The sequence below is a fragment of the Branchiostoma belcheri genome, unplaced genomic scaffold (genome assembly GCF_001625305.1).
Source record: "Branchiostoma belcheri isolate BF01 breed outbred unplaced genomic scaffold, Haploidv18h27 scaffold151, whole genome shotgun sequence".
In the NCBI taxonomy this organism is placed as follows: Eukaryota; Metazoa; Chordata; class Leptocardii; order Amphioxiformes; family Branchiostomatidae; genus Branchiostoma; species Branchiostoma belcheri.
In genome coordinates, this window is record NW_017802947.1 from 1 (window position 1) to 20,954 (window position 20,954).

General features: G+C 40.7%; 2 protein-coding genes across 2 annotated transcripts; both read left to right on the forward strand.

The window, feature by feature from the left end:
* The first annotated feature begins 1,225 nt into the window (after nucleotides 1-1,225).
* On the forward strand, nucleotides 1,226-4,244 carry LOC109465511 (NF-kappa-B inhibitor-like protein 1). The gene is made up of 4 exons (XM_019762869.1): nucleotides 1,226-1,649; nucleotides 2,233-2,375; nucleotides 2,969-3,083; nucleotides 3,395-4,244. The coding sequence occupies exons 1-4, from the start codon at nucleotides 1,373-1,375 to the stop codon at nucleotides 3,943-3,945; spliced, it is 1,086 nt and encodes a 361-aa protein (XP_019618428.1). The 5' UTR covers nucleotides 1,226-1,372; the 3' UTR covers nucleotides 3,946-4,244.
* Nucleotides 4,245-4,871: 627 nt separating this feature from the next.
* Nucleotides 4,872-20,745, forward strand: LOC109465509 (sarcosine dehydrogenase, mitochondrial-like). The gene is made up of 18 exons (XM_019762865.1): nucleotides 4,872-4,972; nucleotides 6,160-6,473; nucleotides 6,767-6,945; nucleotides 7,398-7,577; nucleotides 8,389-8,512; nucleotides 9,225-9,430; nucleotides 9,538-9,667; nucleotides 10,331-10,508; nucleotides 11,389-11,530; nucleotides 12,160-12,243; nucleotides 13,575-13,691; nucleotides 14,080-14,218; nucleotides 14,626-14,736; nucleotides 15,969-16,116; nucleotides 17,265-17,417; nucleotides 17,722-17,825; nucleotides 18,456-18,624; nucleotides 19,379-20,745. Exons 2-18 carry the CDS (start codon nucleotides 6,182-6,184, stop codon nucleotides 19,668-19,670), a joined length of 2,748 nt encoding a protein of 915 aa, XP_019618424.1. The 5' UTR covers nucleotides 4,872-4,972; nucleotides 6,160-6,181; the 3' UTR covers nucleotides 19,671-20,745.
* Nucleotides 20,746-20,954: the final 209 nt, after the last annotated feature.

The window sequence follows — 20,954 nt, forward strand, 5'->3', positions numbered from 1 at the left end:
CCTGCTCCCCAGATGAAAGGGCCACGCAAATATTACCTGTACGGTGCCTTACCTGGTTCCCAGATGAAAGGGCCACGCAAATAGCACCTGTACGGTGCCTTCCCTAGTCCCCAGATGAAAGGGCCACGCAAATATTACCTGTACGGTGCCTTACCTGGTTCCCAGATGAAAGGGCCACGCAAATATTACCTGTACGGTGCCTTACCTGCTCCCCAGATGAAAGGGCCACGCAAATATTACCTGTACGGTGCCTTACCTGGTTCCCAGATGAAAGGGCCACGCAAATATTACCTGTACGGTGCCTTACCTGCTCCCCAGATGAAAGGGCCACGCAAATATCACCTGTACGGTGCCTTACCTGGTCCCTACATTATGAAAGGCCCATGGAAAGTATTTCCCGTATACGCGTACGCGTACGGCGTTTTACTGGTAACGTAATATCTAGACCCAACTCCCTCACGTAGTCATTACCTGTAAGGTTTCCAGAGCTAAGAGCCGCACAAATGACTGTTTGTGGCTTATCCACCAAAGTGGAGTGATTATAGTCGTAAAGGTTGACGTTTTTTTGCCCCTAAAAGTTGTGGATAAACGCCGGCAGCCCTCCCCACCGCTAGCTACCCCTCACTGCAGCAGCTGATACCCCGACCAATAGCAGCGTGGAGCTTGCTGAGAAATTGACCAATAGCGGCGTGGCCGTCTTTCGTGGCCGTCCTACCATATTCTAGACCAAGCCATACCTCAATTCCCGGATGGATGGATCGTTCAACTGACCTGCTGAGAGCGAGCTTGCTTCGCAGTTGGCGGCTTCTTCCTCAAATAAGTCACCGTATCCCAGTCAGACTCGGCCATCTTGCTGGTTGGAGATTTATCTGGTGTCACGTAAACCTGGAAGGTGAAATTTTGCACGCCGTTTCAGCGTTTTGTTGACTAAAAGAGTTGTTTTCGAAGATCACTTCCCTCGAGCTGAGGTTCAATGGAAAATGATGTGGTGCAGTCGACTATACCATTCAGATGAAGGGGTACTTAGTTTGTCTTACAATATTTTACAGCTATATTCCAAGGATAGTACTTCATACCCCTATACATCAGTAAATATATATTAGATTATATGTATCTTTAGGTATAAGTCACGACATAAAACTGGGATATTTTCACTACAAGAATTAATACTTTTATGTTCTGTTTATTAAACCCCTATTTTTTCTAGAACCTTCTGGTCTCGGAAAATCTCGCTATCTCTCGCTAGATGGCATGACGTAGCCATCATGGCAGACGATGAATTTTTTTTCGGGAGTTGTAACTTCCAGTTGTGAATAATTCATGAAGTTTACTTCATCTGGGGAAGTAATTTTGATGCCTTACGGACCAAACCATGGGGAGGTCAAGAGTTGAGAAATTCTTGGAGTACTTGAAGGCGGGAGAAGTTCACAAAGTGAAGTCATATCTCAGGAAACATAGCGGTAAAATTCGTTTGAATTCTCTGCGAGTCGAGAAGGAGAGAACGCCGCTACACATCGCCTGTCTTCTCGGAGAAGACGCCTGCATGAGGATCTTACTGAAACACGGAGCTGACACAGACGTGGTGGACACAGATGGAAACACTCCCCTTCATCTGGCACTGCTGGATGTCCTGAAAGGCAACGTACATGGTATGCAAACTTCTTGTGACCTGGGGTTGACCTCCAACACAGCAAGGACCTCCTTGAACACAGCTACTAACCTTATTTTTCTCGTCCTTGGCGATTCAACGTTCTTCTTCGACAACGAACTTTTCTTCAGGGATAATCCTAGCTCACTGTCGTATGTTTCTGACTGGAAGACGTACTACTAGTAGTTCCACATAGGGTGTCATCATCGGGGTTATAAAAGAGCCATGGTTTCACAACACGTTGAAACATGGAAAACAAACTTCCTGATGACTCATGTCCTCAGTTAACCCAAGAAAGCTCCTTGGTTAACCCATCCCATCACCAGATTTGGATCTTACAAGTCACAATGCCATAGTTACATTGAGAGTATACTCAACATTGCTAAAGCCAGTGTCTTTTCCAATTCTCAGATTAATTGTATTTGTTTGTAAAGTGTACAATGTATATCCAAGGAGGTTGAAACTTGATACGGATGTAGAAGCAAGTACGTCCTCCAAGAGCCACTGGCTAAATTGTGTAGTGCTGTCATAATTCCTTAGACCCCACAAAATTAAAATATGTTACTTACTTTTTCCATTCCCAGGCTACTATGACATGGTCATGCCCCTATTGAAGGAATGCCCTGAAAAAGTTCTACACCAGAGAAACAGGAAAGGAGAAACCCCCCAACAGTTACTGGAGGAGAGCAAAGAACTGATGGAACAGAGGGCAGCAGAGGACAAACAGGTACTGTATTTGGACATTAGGCCACAGCAAGTAAATTTGATGGATGACATCTTCTGCAGACTCTAAATCTAATGCAACAGGGCGAAAAAACAAGATATGATACCTATCTTGTGTTTACTGCCAACTATTACAAAATTAATTTCTCACTGAAACAACTTTGAAAAATAAAAGTTTTCAATCATTGTACAAATGATTTTGACTCAGTAGGAACATCACTTATACACAGCCACCATCACATATAAAAGAAATGAAATACATCACTGCATCAAAGTAAAAGACAAAACATTAAATCAGGGCCTTGTCTCCTTTCTTCATATTTATCTGCCATCCACATTCTGGCATGGCAACAGACATCTTTGCCCATTTTTGGCATGTTAAACACTGTGTGAGGGCAACAAAATTTCTTTTTCTTCCCAAAATCGGGCAAAAATTAATGCGCGTGCTAATGTCATCCATAAAATTACTTGCTGTGACTAAATAAATATGGCTGATCTATACTCGTACACATCCCTGCTTTTTTAAAGTTTTTATGTCTGAAGTAGAGTAACTTGAGCATTTTCAGTTTTCATGCTTCACATTAAATTCTTCTGCAGGAAGAGATGAGGAAAGAAGAAAGGGAAAGCAAAGCAGAAGAAGACAGACGATGGAGGGAAAAGCTGTGTGGAGAATGGGAAGATGAATATGAAGCAAACTGGGGAATATTTGAAGGTGAGTGTATATTTCAGTACTGTTTGTGTATAAAACCTTGATTTGGTAGGAATACTTGTTTTGTGGTGTGAAAAGTTTTTAGAGGAATCTTTTCAGAGTCACTATTGTCAATGAAAGACCCTTGCAGTAGAAATGTTTGTGCTGGGTTTATTTTCACGGTTTCATGATTGACTAATGACTATTGTACTGCAGAATTGTTTCAACCTTGAACTTGACACACTGGGAAAACCTCCTTTCCCTTTCTACCTTGATATTAAATCATATTGAAAATAAATGAATTTACAGTAGTCTATGCATTTCTTTTTCTTCAGATGTAGAAGAGAGAGAAGCAGACACGTATGACACCTGGGCTGACAGACTGTCCGAGCAGTTCCACAGGAAACACCGTAAAAGAAGAGCACAACAAGAAACACTGTCAGCAGAAGACAAGAAGAAGCAAAAACAGCAAGAACAAGAAGACTTCCAGAAGAAGCTAGAAAAAGAACACCAAGAATATCTAAAGAGAGCAAGCAGGCGTGACAAAGAAACCCTTCTAGCTAAAAAGCAAGAGTACGAAAAGAAATGTAGTGAAGTTTTTCAACAGGATGCATTACAAACACTTAGTTACAGTGATATACCATGGCCGAATACTAAGGGCAACATCAGGGACATGGTCAAGGTTTTGTTCTGTGATGTTGACAAATCTGACAAGGAGAACTTTAAGAAGTATCTTAAGTCTCAGCAAGTTTTGTGGCATCCAGACAGATTTCTACAAAAATGTGGAGCAAGGTTAAAAGAGGAGGACAAGGATAAGATCTTGGAGAAAGTGACAGAACTATCTCAAGAACTCAACAGACTGGCAGCTGATGGAAATGATAAGTGAGAGATACATAGTAGGGTGTACCTAAGAATGGCCAGTCCAATGATTTTGCGCACAAAGACGATATTTATTTACTGGTATATTGTCAAAAGATTACAAAAGTTCAGTAAGTTGTACAAAGTACATTGAACCACAGCTCACTTAAACTATGTTTGAAATTATAGATATGCAGACTAGTTTGTATGATTTTTTGTGTGTGTGTTTACTTCTGATCATGCCTCTGGTTTGTAGTTCAAAATGTACTTTGTACCAGACTACTATTGCCCTGTGTCTTTTGTGCAATAAAACACGTTTTTACATGTCACTGTGTTCAGTATGTTGTCAGTTTTATTTTTATGATAACATTTGCAATCCCTTTATTTTCAGAGCATATACCAACCAGTATTTTGGGGAGGGGGATTTTTTCACCCTCTTGCAGTAACTATGTTTGTCAACCATAAAATTCATTTGGCATAGGACGTTCTATCAGTATCATTGTTTTGCTAACATTTTACTTCCATTGCCATACCTTCTAGACCAGGCCTATCAAGCTAACACTTACACAGAGCACCAGGTCCGTACGAAAGTATGCGGTGTAACGTTATCAAACAAAACAAAAATTGATCCGTCGTGACCCACATAACGGATACATTAGAGGGCTGTCCTTGTCTAGCATTCTTTTTTTCAGAAGAGTTCATCTGCATTGTGGGGGTCTGCACATATCGTTTTCTTATATGTCATGTTAATCATCAGATTCAATATATATATATATAGTATTTTGTATCTTACATACTTGATACAGTTGTATCAATAATATTAACTTCTTTTATGAACTAGATGTTGCAATAGTACATACTTTTTAGTGTTAATATGTATTTTAAATAACTCCATGGCCCCTTACTATCTAATGAACTCGCCCAATAGTCAACTTTGACCTCCAGCCGGACGTAAACAAACTCCTGCCCGCGAAAGAAAACCGGTCTAAACTGGTGCCGCACTTCGTCAAACCAGCTAGCTTAGGGATAAACCCCAGGGGTCAGCATTTTTGGAGGTAAATATGTCGCTCCCTATACCCGGAATATATGCTTCATATATCCATTTTGCGATGGAAGAGGCAAATATAATTACGACGAACTGTTATAGATTATGCGCAGTTGTAACGGGCCCGTTATGTTTACGATTTAAACCCCCCGATTAATCTACTCTAGCTATTCGAAAAATAAGTAGGGGCACGTCCCAGTGTGCGATGGTTTAAATTCTGTACTTCGGAGTTGGCGATTCACTTCAAATCACCAGTGTAGCAGATTCATTAGCAAGTTCGTGTTGGCTTTGTAAGCCCCAAACATTTGTAACGGGGCTCAATTTTACTCGCTGGCCATGGCGTCCCAAATCAGTGCAAGGTTTATAAATCATGATCATGTAACCTAGGTGCCATCTTTATGCCAAAAACCGGTTATTGGATAAATACCTGTCTGTCCCAAATCTAGTTTTTGGATAAATACCCGTTGTTCTCAGAAGGACAGTATTGGACAGTTTTAAAAATCTATCCAGGGCAAGGACATTATGGTACTAGTAGTAGTATAAGAGCAAACATGATCATGTGGTAATCTGTATTTCTAGTACTAACGTCCTTGGTCCAGGGTAATGGTTTTGTTGACAAACATTTGTATCTGATTTACAGGGCTCGAAATTCATTTTTGGGACCCAACCTAAACAAAATATTTCTTGGGTGCACCATACAACTTACAAGGTAAAATAAGTAGAGTACCAGCAAAAACTAATTTTCTTTCATTTTTAGAAAGGCACACTGTAACTAACGTTATAGCAATGATTTTGTAATATTTTTCTGACACTAAGATGTTGTATATGCTGTATACTATGACTACTATACATTTGACATCTTTACATCACGTAAACCTATGAAAATATTTGGGTGCACCTACAGAAAAAAATGAGGTGCACAGCTCCAAGTCCAAATTTGGGTGCGCTAAGGGGCACATGGACCCAGTGTTTCAAGCCCAGCATTACCTGGATGTCTAACTCTAACCTTCATTGACGTACTTTGCAGTATTTTTGAGTCTGCATACGATGGAAACTATGGAAGAACATAAAAAAATGCACTATATACCAACTTCTTATAAATCCTCATACATGAGACCATGTGTTTGTATGAACCTAACTGAACATGATTTTGTTCACTTTGCAACCTGAAATTATTTACTAGTGTCTTTTTTACAGGTACTTAGCCCAGTTACCCATCATGCCTCTCTGGCAACTTGCGAGAGTGCAGCACAGACTTGCACAGCAGGTGGGCAGATGCACAGCACGTTTCTGCAGCCAGTCAGCGTCCGCTGGTGTCCCGTACGAGACAACGCTGAAGTCTGACGACGCCACGGGCCCGTCCTCGGTACCGTCGGAGGCAGACGTGGTGGTGATAGGTGGGGGCAGTGTGGGCTGTAACACGCTGTACCACCTGACCAAGCTGGGGGTCAGCAATGCTGTCCTCCTGGAGAAGGCACAGCTCACAGCTGGGACAACATGGCATACAGCAGGTACTAATGTGCTGCTGATAGCTGTTGAAAGAATGAATGAATGAATGAATGAATGAGTGAGTGAGTGAGTGAGTGAGTGAGTGAATGAATGAATGGATGAATGGATGAATGAATAAATGAATGAATGAAAATGAATGAATGACTGAATGAATGAATAAATGAATGAATGACAAATTCTGCTTTACAAACTCAGTTTTCAGTTGCATTCTAGATCCTGGTTTAAAAATTAAAAAGAATGGACCTAACTTTTGGTGTAAAAAAATGACTCTCGCCTTCTTTTTCACCTCCTCCAGGTCTGGTGTGGAGGTTGCGTCCCAATGATGTGGAAGTGGAGCTGCTGGACCACACCCGAGACCTGATCCAGGGTGTGCTGGGGGAGGAGACAGGACTAGACACCGGCTGGATCAACAATGGAGGCATCTTCATCGCCTCCAACAAGGAGAGACTGGACGAGTACCAGAGACTCATGACGGTAAGGACTCACTGTTCCACAAGACACTAACAATAGACAATATGTATTTACAGTTCTTTGTTGCACAGCCCAAAGGATTTACTTGTTAATGTTTTGTAAGTTCCTTACTACATTCCCCAGGCAAACTGATAAAAATACTGAAAACAAGTTTGAACTGTAATGGCCAACACAAAAATAACAAATTTTTGACTGTACAAGTACTACAACTAAAGTCTTTGTCAAGGAATGACCACCAACACAGATGAACTTTCAAGATAAAAATACTAGTAACGCAGATTAACTCTAAGGGCAAGAAAGAAACGTTTAATACCCTGCCATTGTTTACAGTCTGTTGGAAAATTTGAAGGGACTGAGAGAAAGGAGCCTTTTGCCTTGACAAGTTTGGGTTGACAGTAGTGTTGTCACCTCTTGTGTTCTTTTTCATGCCAATAATGTGACAATTACTCTAACAGCTTGGGCGCAACTATGGCATTGAGTCCTACGTGCTGTCGCCAGAGGAGACAAAGAAGATCTACCCCCTGATGAATGTGTCAGACATGTACGGAGCGCTGTACAGTCCGGGGGACGGGACCATCGACCCAGCAGGCTACTGCACAACTCTCACCAGGGCTGCCAAAAAGGGAGGGGCACAGGTAGGGCAGGGTTCTCACCAGGATTTTTTCACAGCGTAGGGGTCAGGTATAGAAGGGCAACTTTCTGCGGCGTGAGTCACGCACCGAGTCCCCAAAACATGGGCCTGATATTCTCCCCCCAAAATTTTGTAACTCATATTATCCACTTAAGACACTATTTATTGTTTATTGGGGGACAGATTTTGTTTTCCCTCTGTTATAGCTTCATTCTTAAGTTATATTTTCATTTTTTTAAAGATTAATGAAGCTTCTGCCCCCAAAAACCACCCCTTTGCTGGTTGAAACACAGTGTAGGGGGCTAAATCACAGCGTAGGGGGTCAAAATCACAGCATAGGGGGCCCCTACGCTCAAACAGCCTAGTGAGAACTATGTAGGACACAGGTCAAGACACTGACACAGATATATTACTACAGTAACTGTACTACAGAATTGCTTCAACTGCAAATTTAAAACACAGTAAAAATCTGCTTTTCTCTTCCACCATGAAATGAAAGTGCAAATTTAAAGTAAAGAATTGACTGTATAACTGTATATGCAGAAAACACTATTTTCTGTCTTGATCTCTTATTTCAGACATAAATGGCCCATATAAAATAAATATGAGAAATACACATAATAACAGCAATTAAGACAAACTAAGAAACATACAGGCCCAGACAATGCGGGAGAATTTGTTGCAGAAGATTACTTTGAGCCTTTAATGTAGAAAATAGACCCACCGGAAAAGTAAAGAATTTACAGTATATATAGAAAACACAATGTGAATGTACATGTACTTCATCAGGTAAAAGCATGCCTGTACTTCCCCAGGTGGTAGAAAACTGCTCAGTGACAGGTATCCAGGTAAAAGAGGATGACTACGGAACCAAAAGAGTCGTTGGAGTGGAGACTTCACATGGAACCATTAAGACCAAAGCTGTAGTCAACTGTGCAGGTAACAATGTCTTCTGTTTGGAAAAAACAAACCACGTTGTCAAATGCAGCATTTGGCAATTGTTTACTTTGATACCCTCAATGTTGCTATTCTACACACTGGCAATTCCTAGACTTAATTGGAAGTGGGGTCATGTTTCATAGCGGTAGCGTGTTCGGCTCTGAACCATGAGGTCCTCAGTTCGATTCCTACCTTGTCACCGATCTGATGCCCTTGGGAAAGGCACTTTACATGACTTTCCTCACTTCACTCAGGTGGAAATGCGTTCCTAGCTTCGTCTAGGGACATCCCTCAGATAGGACCTCAAATGGAGGTCCCGTGTTTGGGGAGAACCACACCCCACGCACGTTAAAGAACCCACCACACCTTTCAAAAAGGGTAGGGGCATGCCCTGTGCTATTTTACAAAAAACTACGGACATTCACTATGGACTCCAGGAAGAATAATGCAAAATGCACAAATGGAGGTCCTAAACAAACAAACATGATGATAATTTTTGCTTTAGACCAGGTACCACCTGAAAGGCTAGCTTAGGTTACATGCCAATCTTCCTGGAGGATACAAGAAGAGGAAATCGTGGTACTCTATTGCTCACTGGTCAGCTGCTGACAGTTTTATTGTATAGGTTATACCCTGTGAATTTGTGCAATGAATAGTCAAAATGTCTTTCCAGGATCATTGTTAACCTATTGCCTTATGTTTTTCAACACAGGTGTGTGGTCACCATACATTGGGCGCATGGCAGGAGTGGCTGTTCCACTGATCGCCATGCACCATGCGTACGTGGTGACTGAGAGGATAGAAGGCATCCAGAACATGCCCAACATCAGAGACCACGACGCCTCCGTGTACCTGAAACTACAGGGGGATGCCCTGTCTTGTGGTGGCTACGAACCCAACCCTGTCTTTTGGGACAAGGTCAGTATGGAAGTTTAAACCTAGACCTCTTTCTTTTTACAAATTTTAGCTTGTAGGTTTGATTCAGTTTTCAGTTTTTCTGATCTTGTTGTCTTTCTGTACTCTAGGTGGATAAAGACTTTGCGTTTGGTCTGTTTGAGCTGGACTGGGATGTGTTCAGTGTCCATGTGGAGGGGTGTGTGAACAGGGTTCCAGTCATCGAGAGGACAGGGATCAAGTCTACAGTGTGTGGGCCAGGTCTGTACAGTCAGTCAGTTGTCATCAACTAAGTATGAATTTCAATGATAGTGGCATCAATAGCCAAATGGTTAGGCTAGTGGACACTAGTTTGAGAGGTTAGGGCTAGGGCTAGGGCTAGGGCTAGGGCTAGGGCTAGGGCTAGGGCTAGGGCTAGGGCTAGGGCTAGGGCTAGGGCTAGGGCTAGGGCTAGGGCTAGGGCTAGGGCTAGGGCTAGGGCTAGGGCTAGGGCTAGGGCTAGGGCTAGGGCTAGGGCTAGGGCTAGGGCTAGGGCTAGGGCTAGGGCCATAGTAAGATGGTGTGTCAAAGAATATTGTACTTTCACACAACTTTGTTACTTCACATGCGTGTAACGGACTGCCTGCATGACTTTAGTTTGGGAGGTAAAAAGTTGTGCCAGATGAATGTGCCCTGCCTTCCAATACTGTATCCATAATCCAAGTGAATTAACAACCTACTGCACCTACAGCCTCAGAAACACTATGCGGCCTTTACGCTTTCTTACAGCTATCAAAAGGCTTGGAGATTTGACTTTGTTTGGATCCACATTTATCTTTAGCATTTAGCTTATATGTAGCTATTCTTCCAGTGGTCCATTTTCCAGTGGAGATTTTTATCACTTATTGTAATAGATAGATTCTATGAGTTTCTCTCCATTTTCAGAGTCCTTTACAGCAGACCACAAGCCGTTGATGGGAGAGTCTCCTGAGGTGCGAGGGTTTTACCTCGGCTGTGGGTTCAACAGTTCTGGGATGATGTTAGGAGGAGGGTGTGGTCGGGAGCTGGCCAGATGGGTCGTCAACGGACGCCCAACACTGGACATGTACGGCTATGACATCAGGTATTGTGCAGCAAGTTTAAACTGTAATTTCCAACACAAGAAATTGGACTCACCCAAATTTTTGACTGTACAACTCCAGTCATTGTCAGGAAATGAACAATCCACTGCTTCCATGACGTCAAGATAAGACATCAGGTATTGTTTGTAATTTGTTTTTAATTTGGTTAAAAACTCTAATTTGTTGAGATTATTGTTTCGATTCATAACAATATACTAAAATACCTTGCAGCCACTTATACATAGTATAAGTCGCTGAATTATGCATGATTTTTAGGCAGACACAAAAATGAAGAAAACTAATTATAATATAAACATCTATACAAGTACTTAATAATTAAAATAATCAGACAAATTAATCACAATGATATTTATCACACAATGATGGATAAGTTGACATTGTTCAAAAGCGAAGTGAAGTATATATTGGATATGGGACTGTTCTTATATCTGTTGGGGAAATGCTATTGGGATACAGAGCTGATCATTGCTTTTCAAATTTCTGTTGTGTACATCTTTCCCCAACGGGGGCAACCAGTTTATAAATGTAGGTGAGTTGAAATGTCTGAGATTTGTCAAATTTTCTAGCACCTTTCTACACTTGACATATTGAAGGTAGTTTGTGGTGACTTCTCCATTGCAAGATCATCATGTCAAATTTGAAACATTGCAAACTCCTCCTTCCCCCTACTGCTAAATATTCAAGTCCCTTTAAACATAACTGAAGAAAAAATTCTACTCACTGTACTTGTCAAATCTTGTGGTAACTTTGTGCAAATGTAGAAGAAAGACTAGTGTAATTGGTGGTTTTCTAGATAATGGAAAATTTGTATTTTGTAGTTGTACAGTGAAATTGTATGATCCAATGCTTTCTTCTTTGCAGGCGTTTTCCCACCTGTCAAACTAGTGACGACCGTTGGATAAGGGAACGCAGCCACGAGTCGTACGCCAAGAACTACTCCATAGTCTTCCCACACGACGAACCACTTGCTGCTAGGAACTCCAGGATGGACCCTTTCCATGAGGTAATCCAGTGTTCTAGCCAGCATCTGTCATTTGATGGAATTGTGCTGCTCATGACAGACAAAAGTTTTGCCCAATCTGTCATATTTGATGGACAAAAATTGGTGTGTAAGGATGTGGAAAGAGATGATTATACTTAGTCTAATAACCCTAGTCTACCAGCAAAATTTGCCCCTTAAAACGTAGGAAATAGCATATTTCAGAGGGTCAAGATGTCAAAATTTTCTGTGGAAGCATGCCCCCGGACCCCCCTAATATTGGTGCTCCACATAATGTTCTGTTAAACAAAATTAAAATGATGGAAAAATATTTCAGGCTGCTGGCTAAAATGCTGACTCAGAGGCAATCCCTGCATTTTTGAAGCAATACATTTTGTGGAATTGTGCAGCGTTGTTGTTGTGCATTCTTCTAGGTTCCTCTGGTAAAAACCTCTTGCTCCAAATTTTTTATATGGCTATTGCACAAAGATACATTATTTTATGTGTACTGACATTATCCAATAATTCTGAATGATTTTCACAATTTAGACTACAAACAAGGAAAGTAGCATGGCACGTGTGTCTGTTTGTTTTGTTTGTACTAAATTACTTACAGGGTTGTCCTGAAGTGTTGACCAGTGTTTTTCCTACAGGTGTTGCTGGAAGCAGGGTGTGTGTTTCAGGAGAGACATGGCTGGGAGAGACCTGGATACTTCACACCACAGGGACCCACTCCTGTAAGTACAACTGCACATGTCATGCCTGTTGCCAGGATTTTGAATGGGGGGTTCCTCCCACTGCTTGAGAGGACCTGGAGGGCGCAAGGTTCCTAGGGGGGTTCAGGGGCATGCTCCCCCGGGAAATTTTGAAAAATGAACCTTCTAAAATGTCATTTTGTGCGTTTTTGAGAGGATTTCCAAGAAAAAATTAGACATTTAGAGATAAATTTTTATTCAATGACAAAGGGAGCAGTTTTTCTACGATTCAAGTCCATCTTTTCAAGAAAAATCTTGGACCTTTACATAAAAAGTGGACCAAAAAGTGGACCTTTACATAAAAAGTGGACCAAAAAGTGGACCTTTGAGCCTTGTGGGGGGGTTCTTCCGAACCTCCCGAACCATACGGGCATGCATGTGTCCTGTGCTTCAATACTAATGTGTGTGCACACATGTTTGTGTGTTGGTGTCTGTGTGTGGTCTTTGCCTTACAATGTAGCAGGGGTAAAGTGTATGTTACAGCTACAGGTTTGAGTCACCAATTAATCATTACTACTAGTACTTGTATTTATACAATCATTTACATGTATCTCATTTTGGGGCGAAGCAATGTCCATGACCCTTTAACGTATCCTAGCTTTAGACCAATTCTGAGAAACATTTACACATGATGCATCAGTGCCTTTATCCAATGTTTACAGTCAACTGACTTTATCTACTCTAAATGTTGCAAACGGTCAGCGAACCGACATGTCCTGTTATTGTGTTATTTCCACATTTGCAAGTACCCACGCAATCACTGATCAAAGGTTCATACATTTTTCTGTGACAATCATGTTTTTTTCTTGGACACAAGCGAGGGCTTGAAATACTTAATTCTGGATTCCTGTACTGGTTAAAAGTTACGTGTACCAGACACAGTTAAACCTGCACCACCCATTTTTATTCCTCTTTAGATTATCCTTTAAAAAACACACAGTATTTTGAAGATGTTCCTAGAACATGTTGTACCATTTTAAATTGTGGCATCTGCTGTATTAAAGAATGCTACTATGGAAAAGTGCAAGGCATTTGAGGGGAACTATCATCAGTATGTCACCCTAATGTTGCATGCTTGCCTTGTCATGGACCAGTGCAGGTTAGTTCAGTTCAGTGTAGGTTAAGTGCATGTAATCATCAGAAATGCCTGCACAGCACCATTTTATCTGGCACAGATCTAGATCTGCATAGCTTGTACTAGTATTTCAGGCCCTGCAAACCCAGCTGTCAACAACAATCAGCAGAATATATATATATATATATATAACAACAGAAAATGAAATAATATAATATTTTCTAATGTCTTTCTGTAGATCCCAAACTATGACTATTATGGTGCTTATGAAGAGATCCCAGGCAATGAAGTAAACCTGTACAATGACAGACTGAGAGATGACTATACTTTTGACTTTCCCGAGCACCATGATGTGGTGAGTATATGTATACACTCTTTGGATATTTTACAACCAAAATGATGTCTTCTTTCCAGAGCACAAGACAGGTACACGCAGTTGCTCTTTTTCAATTGTACCACCAGTACATGTATTATTATTCCTTTACTTGTCTGTAAATTCTTTTAAGTGTGTGTAGATATTTTAAGTATTCATTCGGAGTGGTTTTATGTTTTCAATTTTGACAATGATTTCTCCATAACATAATTTTTCCAGAGATGTTACTCTGTGTGCTCACTGTGAACTTTAAAGATGTGTTTCCTGCTATTGCAAAATTGAGTCCCTGAACTTAAACCTGTGAGATTTCCTTTTATCACCTTTGCCCATGATATGTTCTGAAAATGCTCCTTCTCTTCCTGTATGTAAGATTGGTAAGGAATGTGTGGCCTGTAGAGAGAGGGCAGCAGTGTTCAACATGTCCTACTTTGGCAAGTACTACCTGACTGGCCCAGATGCACAGAAGGCTGCTGACTGGATCTTCTCCAACAACGTGGACAAACCACCTGGTAAGGTTTCATGATTGATAATCTAATTACATTTGTGCTCTCTGATTGGTTGGAATGATTGCTATATTGATGTACACTCTATGATAAGACTTTCTCTCTTCTTGGTTTTGACCTTGTGGGATCATAATTTGTACTTAATCATAATAAACTGTCATTGTATTTTCTTGAACAAGGAATCAGAGATAGCAGACTTCACCCCCTTCACTGTTCACACACAACAATGCATGACACACGCACACATCACACATACATGTACATGCCCCCCACACATACACAAGGATGCATTGCTTAATCATTCTCTAATCTGTATTGTTTATCATAGCCCTACCAGGCATACAGTACACACTTCACTTGATGAAGAAGATGATGGTTTACAAATTGAATATTGTCCTTGTTCTCTACCCCAGGCTCCACAGTGTACACATGTATGTTAGACAAGTCAGGAGGGATAGAGAGTGACCTGACTGTGAGTATGATCGCTCCTGGGGAGGGCTCAGCCATGGATCCTTCCTTTGATGGTAAGTCAAAATTGAGCATGTTGATAGTTGATTTTGTGTCTAGAAGTTTCCCCCTGCCTATGTCATATTTATGGGTTCACCACACCACGAAGTGGTGGTGAACCCATATTGCTTTTTCTGATGTTTCTTCTCCTTCTCCTCCTTCTCCTGCCATTTTTTAAATGGATTCAGCTTCTTCATTTTAGGGCCTAAGGTCCTGAAATTTGGTATGGAGGTACAGTGGGCAAATACCCCTAGGCGTTTTTTAAATTTTTGTGATACAGGCTTTTAGAATGGTTTTATTTGAGTTTTTTGGCTGTGTTATAGCAAATGTATTACTGTGTTAGTGTGCCATGTTTACCACGTCTGGGCATGAGTCATCACAATGGAATGCAGGGCATCAACCAATAGGCATGCAGCTTTCCTCTATACTTCTTGCTGATTGGCTGTTGGGATTTAACTTGATTAACACCTGCACAGAGCATTTCCACCAGCACAGAGCATTTCTTGCTGATTGGCTGTTGGGATTTAACTTGATTAACACCTGCACAGAGCATTTCCATACTGACAGTATGTCTTTATTCAAGTGTTTTGGTAGGTATTTCAAGCTTTTCTGCTCCAGCATTGGAATGCGGGGCATGAACGTTTTTTTATTTATTTTGAAAATCAACAGTTTGCATTATGCAATTAAAAATCCTAACCAATAAAGTAGGGAATAGCTATCCAACTGTTGTTTTAGTTGTATGTTACTTCATATTATAGTTATATCAATGTAAATCATTGTTTTCCCTTGTGTTTCTCATTCTTTCCCTGCCATGTCGTAAAAAGTGGTGAACCCATCGCTGTATTTGCTCCAAAGCAAATATTGGCCTTTCTAGTTGCATTTGTGTTTTTGAGCAATGAACAGTAAATACATGTATAAAACAGTAAAAAAAGTACAATTATGCCATAATTATTGGAAATTTTGAAAAAAAAAATGTTGCTGGGGGCTGAATCTGATTTGAAACACAAAGGTTTACATTTAAGGACTGAGCTTTTCATTAGTATTCTTTTCAGCATTCTGTTTTTACCTTGGCTTCTTATACGTACACCTTTCTACTCTAAAATGTTGACTTGGAAAAACAACCAGTCAGCATTAATATAATTGATGTGACCAAAATGTCACTTTTATCAAACCTTGGTTCATATTGTTAGAAAAAAAATGAGCATACAAACAGAAACAAAGGGATTGTTTTATTTGAATGTCATTGCAGGTAAGGGTTTCTACATAGCTGTAGGCGGAGGTGCAGCCCAGCATAACTGGTCCCACATCACAGACATCCTCCAGGACAACAGCTTCAACTGTCAGCTGGCAGACATGTCTGAACAACTCGGCATGATCAGTATACAGGGGCCCAGAAGGTAAAAGTTCTGGTACATAATGTTCTGGCAGTGTTCTAGCCAACGTCCTTCTTTCCATCGTTTGACAGAATTTTGCCACTCATGACAGACAAAAATTTTGCCCAAACCCTCATCTTTGAATGACAAAAATTGTCATGTAAAGACATGGAAAGAGGTCTTTAAAGTAAGCTTAGTCTACCAACAAAATTTGCCCCGCAAAATGCATGAAATAGCATTTCAGAGGGTGAAGATTTTAAAATTTTCTGGGGGAGCATGCCCCTGTACCCCACTAAGATTTTTTCACCTCTCGTGCAAGCCTTTGGCCCTTAACATATGATTATGAAAAGAAATTAAGATGATGGAAAAAAATTCAGGCTGGATAGAACACTGTGTACCGGTAAATCTTTTGTGGTGGTTTTGTTTGTGCAGTTTTTGTGGTGTGTGATTTGTACTGTAGCAGATCTGTTGTGTCAAAACAAGAACAGGACATGATGTGATGTTGTTATGTGGGAATCCAGGCACACAATAGACCTGGACCAGGATATACCAGATGGAACCTTTGAAAACATGTAAATGTAGAATACTAAATGGTGTATTTTCCAAGGTACCAGCCCAACCGCGGGTCGGGTCACTCTACAGCTAAAAGAGATCAGACCCGCGAGAGGGCTGGGACCGAGGGTGATGCAGAATACACCTTGTGTATTTCATACCCACCCAAGAAGACACGCATTTCAGTGCGAAATGTGTCATAATTTGGTGTCCCTAAACCCAAAATTGTAACCGATTCCAGTGTTCAAATCTGGTATTCAAATTTTTGAACGTGGGGCACGCAGTGCATGTGAAACATATTTGAATTATTCTCTGGAACATTTGGAAGCCCATGTGATAACAAAATGGAACAGGTAGTTATCACATAGATCGGAGCACCCTGGTTGCCTGGTTGACATAAAAGACAATACTTTCCCTGTACTTCAGAATTCAAGAGGCTCTCTCATTACTATACACTTAGTCTTCAAATTCAAAAATGCATAAAAATTCTACAAGGCAAATTGTGACTTTGTGGTTCTGTATTATGTTCACTACCACTGTGGATATACCTGTAATGTAGTTGCTTTATGCATCCATTCATGCATCTAGATTGATCTGAATTCCGTGTTGTATTTTGACAGTCGTGACATCCTCCAGGCTCTGACAGACACAGACATGGGCAACGAAGCCTTTCCCTTCTCCACCAACCAAGTCATCAGTGTGGCAGGACACAGAGTGCGCGCACTCAGGCTCTCTTTTGTAGGGGAGCTGGGCTGGGAACTGCACATCCCCAAGTAAGGAAGATCACTAGACTGTCATTTTGATAAACCTTAACGTCAAGTGGCTATTAAGTCTTATTTATGGTGACATAATAAAATAAGATTTAGGTTAGATTTAGCTTAGGGCTTAGTGCATTGGAAAATGTGTGTTGTAGAAGCCAAATTTTCAAAGATCAACAAAGTTTTGTCCATTGGTTATGAGGGAAATTTTGTGTTTGGTTGTTAGTGTATATTATGCAGGTATTCTTTTCACTTATTGCTTTATGTTGAATACCTCTAGAAGCTCCTTAGTAATGACATTTTCTGCTTGTTGCTTTAGGGAGTCATGTGTCCCAGTTTACAAAGCTGTGATGAAGGAAGGGGCCAAGCATGGGGCAGTCAACTCTGGGTACAGGGCTATTGACTCTCTCAGCATCGAGAAAGGTATGTGGTCATTTCAGTAAGTACATTTTAGTACATACATGAAAGTGTGCACACTAGGAAAGCTGTGGTACCCCACAGGCAAATAAACCTGTCCCTGGTGCTGAACACCATCCATACAGGTAAACATGCCTGTCCTTGGTGCTGAATGCTATTACACACACTGTCAAACATACCAGACACTGTCAAACATATCTGTCCCTGGTGCTGAGTGCTATCCATACACAGGTAAACATACCTGCCCTTGGTGCTGAATGCCATTTAAACACTTTCAAACATACCAGGCCAACATAATTGTCCCTTGTACTGAGTACCATCCATATGCACGTAAACACACATGCCCTGGTGCCAAATACCACCACACACAGGCAAATATACCTGTCCTTGGTGCTGAATGCTATCCACATAAAGGGCAAACGTAGCAGGTAAACATACCTGTCCCTTTAATACATACTGTGATATCCCAATACAGTGAATGTTAGAACAGATTTCATGGGTTTCATGTGCACACAATATGATACTTTACACTAATTGAAATATTTCATAGGATGTTTCTTTTTCACACATTTTGACAGTATCATACCATAAAAGAAAATGTTAATCGTTGTTTACAGTTAATTTATTTTTGTTTAGGCTATCGCCATTGGCATGCCGACATCCGTCCAGACGACACCCCATTTGAAGCTGGTCTGGCCTTCACATGTAAGCTGAAGTCCAGCACTCCCTTCCTGGGGAGAGATGCTCTAGAGAAACTCAAACCACAGGGACTGCAGAAAAAACTGGTCTGCTTCACTATCGATGAGTAAGTCACTGATACATGTATTTTAATTCTGTCTACTGGCATGTTACTTATTTCTGCATTTATTGACATCACAGAAACTTGTAGGGCTGTGTGCGCAAAGTGATTTGCTGACCAGTACAGGTACAGGGATTCAGGTAAAGGTATGGCTGATTATTTCAAGTTATTCATGTAGCCAACTGTCCTTGTTAGAGGTTGTCATGATCAATATTCAGTTTGATTAGAAAATTAGATTAGAAAGTCTGATTTTAATGTTCTACAGGCATTACATCTGATTGATACGGTATGAAATATTATGTAATTTGTTACCCATTCAGACAATATTTTATGATTTTTAAGGTACAGACTTTGTACAGTTACAGTCTTATTCTAAAGCCAAATAATAATTTTCTTAGACCATGAAGGGTCAGATTGTTCTCCCCAGAAAGAAGCAAAGCCAGCATGGGTGTCTAATGCACTGACACATTGTAGGGCGTCCAAATCACAACACTCCTCTGTTGTCAGTAAACAATAACCCATGCACAGGTCTGCTTCAGGACTTTGATTGGGGACATGGGGGCTCAAACTATGCTAGGGTTGTGGTCTAACGTGATTAATAATAAGATAGCTTTAAACAATGAGGTGAGGTGTGACAGGTTGTTTCGTGTGATATAGCCAGCTGCCACCACGCCACATGCCTGTGAAGCTGGTGTGTTACACCGAAGGGCGCTTATACTGGCTCTACAGATACAGATAATGGTGTTGTTTTACCTGTCAGCCATGTTCCCTTGCTGGGTCTGGAGGCCATCTGGAGGAACGGTGCCGTTGTGGGATACCTGCGGCGTGCGGACTACGCCTTCACGCTGGGGAAAAGCATCGGCTACGGCTACGTCAGGGATCCAGAGGGAGGGAAGGTCACCGCGGAGTTCCTGAAGGCTGGAGAGTACTCCATCGAAAGGATGGGTGTGGTGTACCCAGCAACCATACATCTGAAAACACCCTTTGACCCACAGAATAATAGGGTTAAAGGTATCTATGACAATGGCAATGTGAAAGCAGCGACTGTGTAGATAGGCAAACAAAATGACGTGAATCAATCATCAGAAGATTAGGTTGAACCATCCTGTCAACACACAGGTTCATAGTTAGTTATGCAAAGACTGTCACTAGGAGTGACAACTGTCATTTGGAGCACAATTTAGTCAGGTTAAAGGCTACTACAGGAGCCACAAATTTGACACACCTGGCTAAGTGACATTTCAAACTACGAATGTTCAACTTTTGATGCATTGCTATGTGGAAAACTGTAACAATAACTATGAAGACTTTTAGAAGATGAGTATTTTTGGTTGTTTCATATCATAAATGATATTTTCTTTTTTCTGTCAAATCAGAAAATAAGCAACAAATCCAAGATGCAAGAAATTAAATTAGTTTTGCCTAAAAATAAGAGTGCTTGGAATAACAACAATATTGATACACTGTGATACAGATAAAATAATATATTCAATTTTATGATGATATTATTGTCTTCCAGATGGTATCAACATTATGATAGTATTTCATATATTGAGTGTTTCTGTCAATTGAAAAACTCCAGACTCCAAAATATTTCAGATGGTTTTTAAGAAAAAACGTTGTTAATACAGTGTAGCTTATAGAAATAGTACAACTTATGAAAAGTGCCATTTACATGTCAACTACAATACTGCCAACAGTCTTACTTGAAGCTAGCACTGTAACAGTGTGAACTTACAGGTATACAGCAGCTTTTCTCCAATGGAGATAGTGTATAACTTAGCACCATGATTTCATCCTGTTAATTCAGTTTCCTAATGTAAGGTTACAAGATGTGTAAAATGTTATAGCAGTGGAGATGCTTTCCTATGCAATGACAACTTTATGTGAATGAGTTTAAATTCTAAACATGGACACTTACTGTCAAGCTGATAATGGCATACTCTAATGCAAACTTATTCTTACAATTTTTGCCAAATGTGATATTTCTATGTTGGGAATTAGATGCTTATGGATAGTTTAGATACATTATGAAATAAAAGTTGAATTAGAACATGAACATGGAGAATCAGAAGAGGCATACCTGAGTCACCACAGTTTTATTTTCGTTTTCTATATTGTTTAGATCGGGGAATACATCCTCGTAGACATTTTTGCGCAGGTATCCTTGGATGAAAGCTACAATAATACAATGGAACAAAACCATTTACTTGAGTTCTAAAGCAAATGACAACACTGTACATTTCTTTCCCAATATTTGAGTAGAGAGTTCATTTTCTGTGATTTGTCATGCCCCCTATTGACAATACCGTAGGAAAGCCCCACCTTCCCATAAG

Coding starts and splice junctions, on each gene's coding strand:
- LOC109465511 (XM_019762869.1), top strand. CDS start 1,373: ATGGGGAGGTCAAGAGTTGAGAAATTCTTGGAGTACTTGAAGGCGGGA. Junction 1,650..2,232: donor CCTGAAAGGCAACGTACATG/GTATGCAAACTT, acceptor TTCCATTCCCAG/GCTACTATGACATGGTCATG. Junction 2,376..2,968: donor GGGCAGCAGAGGACAAACAG/GTACTGTATTTG, acceptor ATTCTTCTGCAG/GAAGAGATGAGGAAAGAAGA.
- LOC109465509 (XM_019762865.1), top strand. CDS start 6,182: ATGCCTCTCTGGCAACTTGCGAGAGTGCAGCACAGACTTGCACAGCAG. Junction 9,668..10,330: donor GTCTACAGTGTGTGGGCCAG/GTCTGTACAGTC, acceptor CTCCATTTTCAG/AGTCCTTTACAGCAGACCAC. Junction 10,509..11,388: donor ATGTACGGCTATGACATCAG/GTATTGTGCAGC, acceptor TCTTCTTTGCAG/GCGTTTTCCCACCTGTCAAA.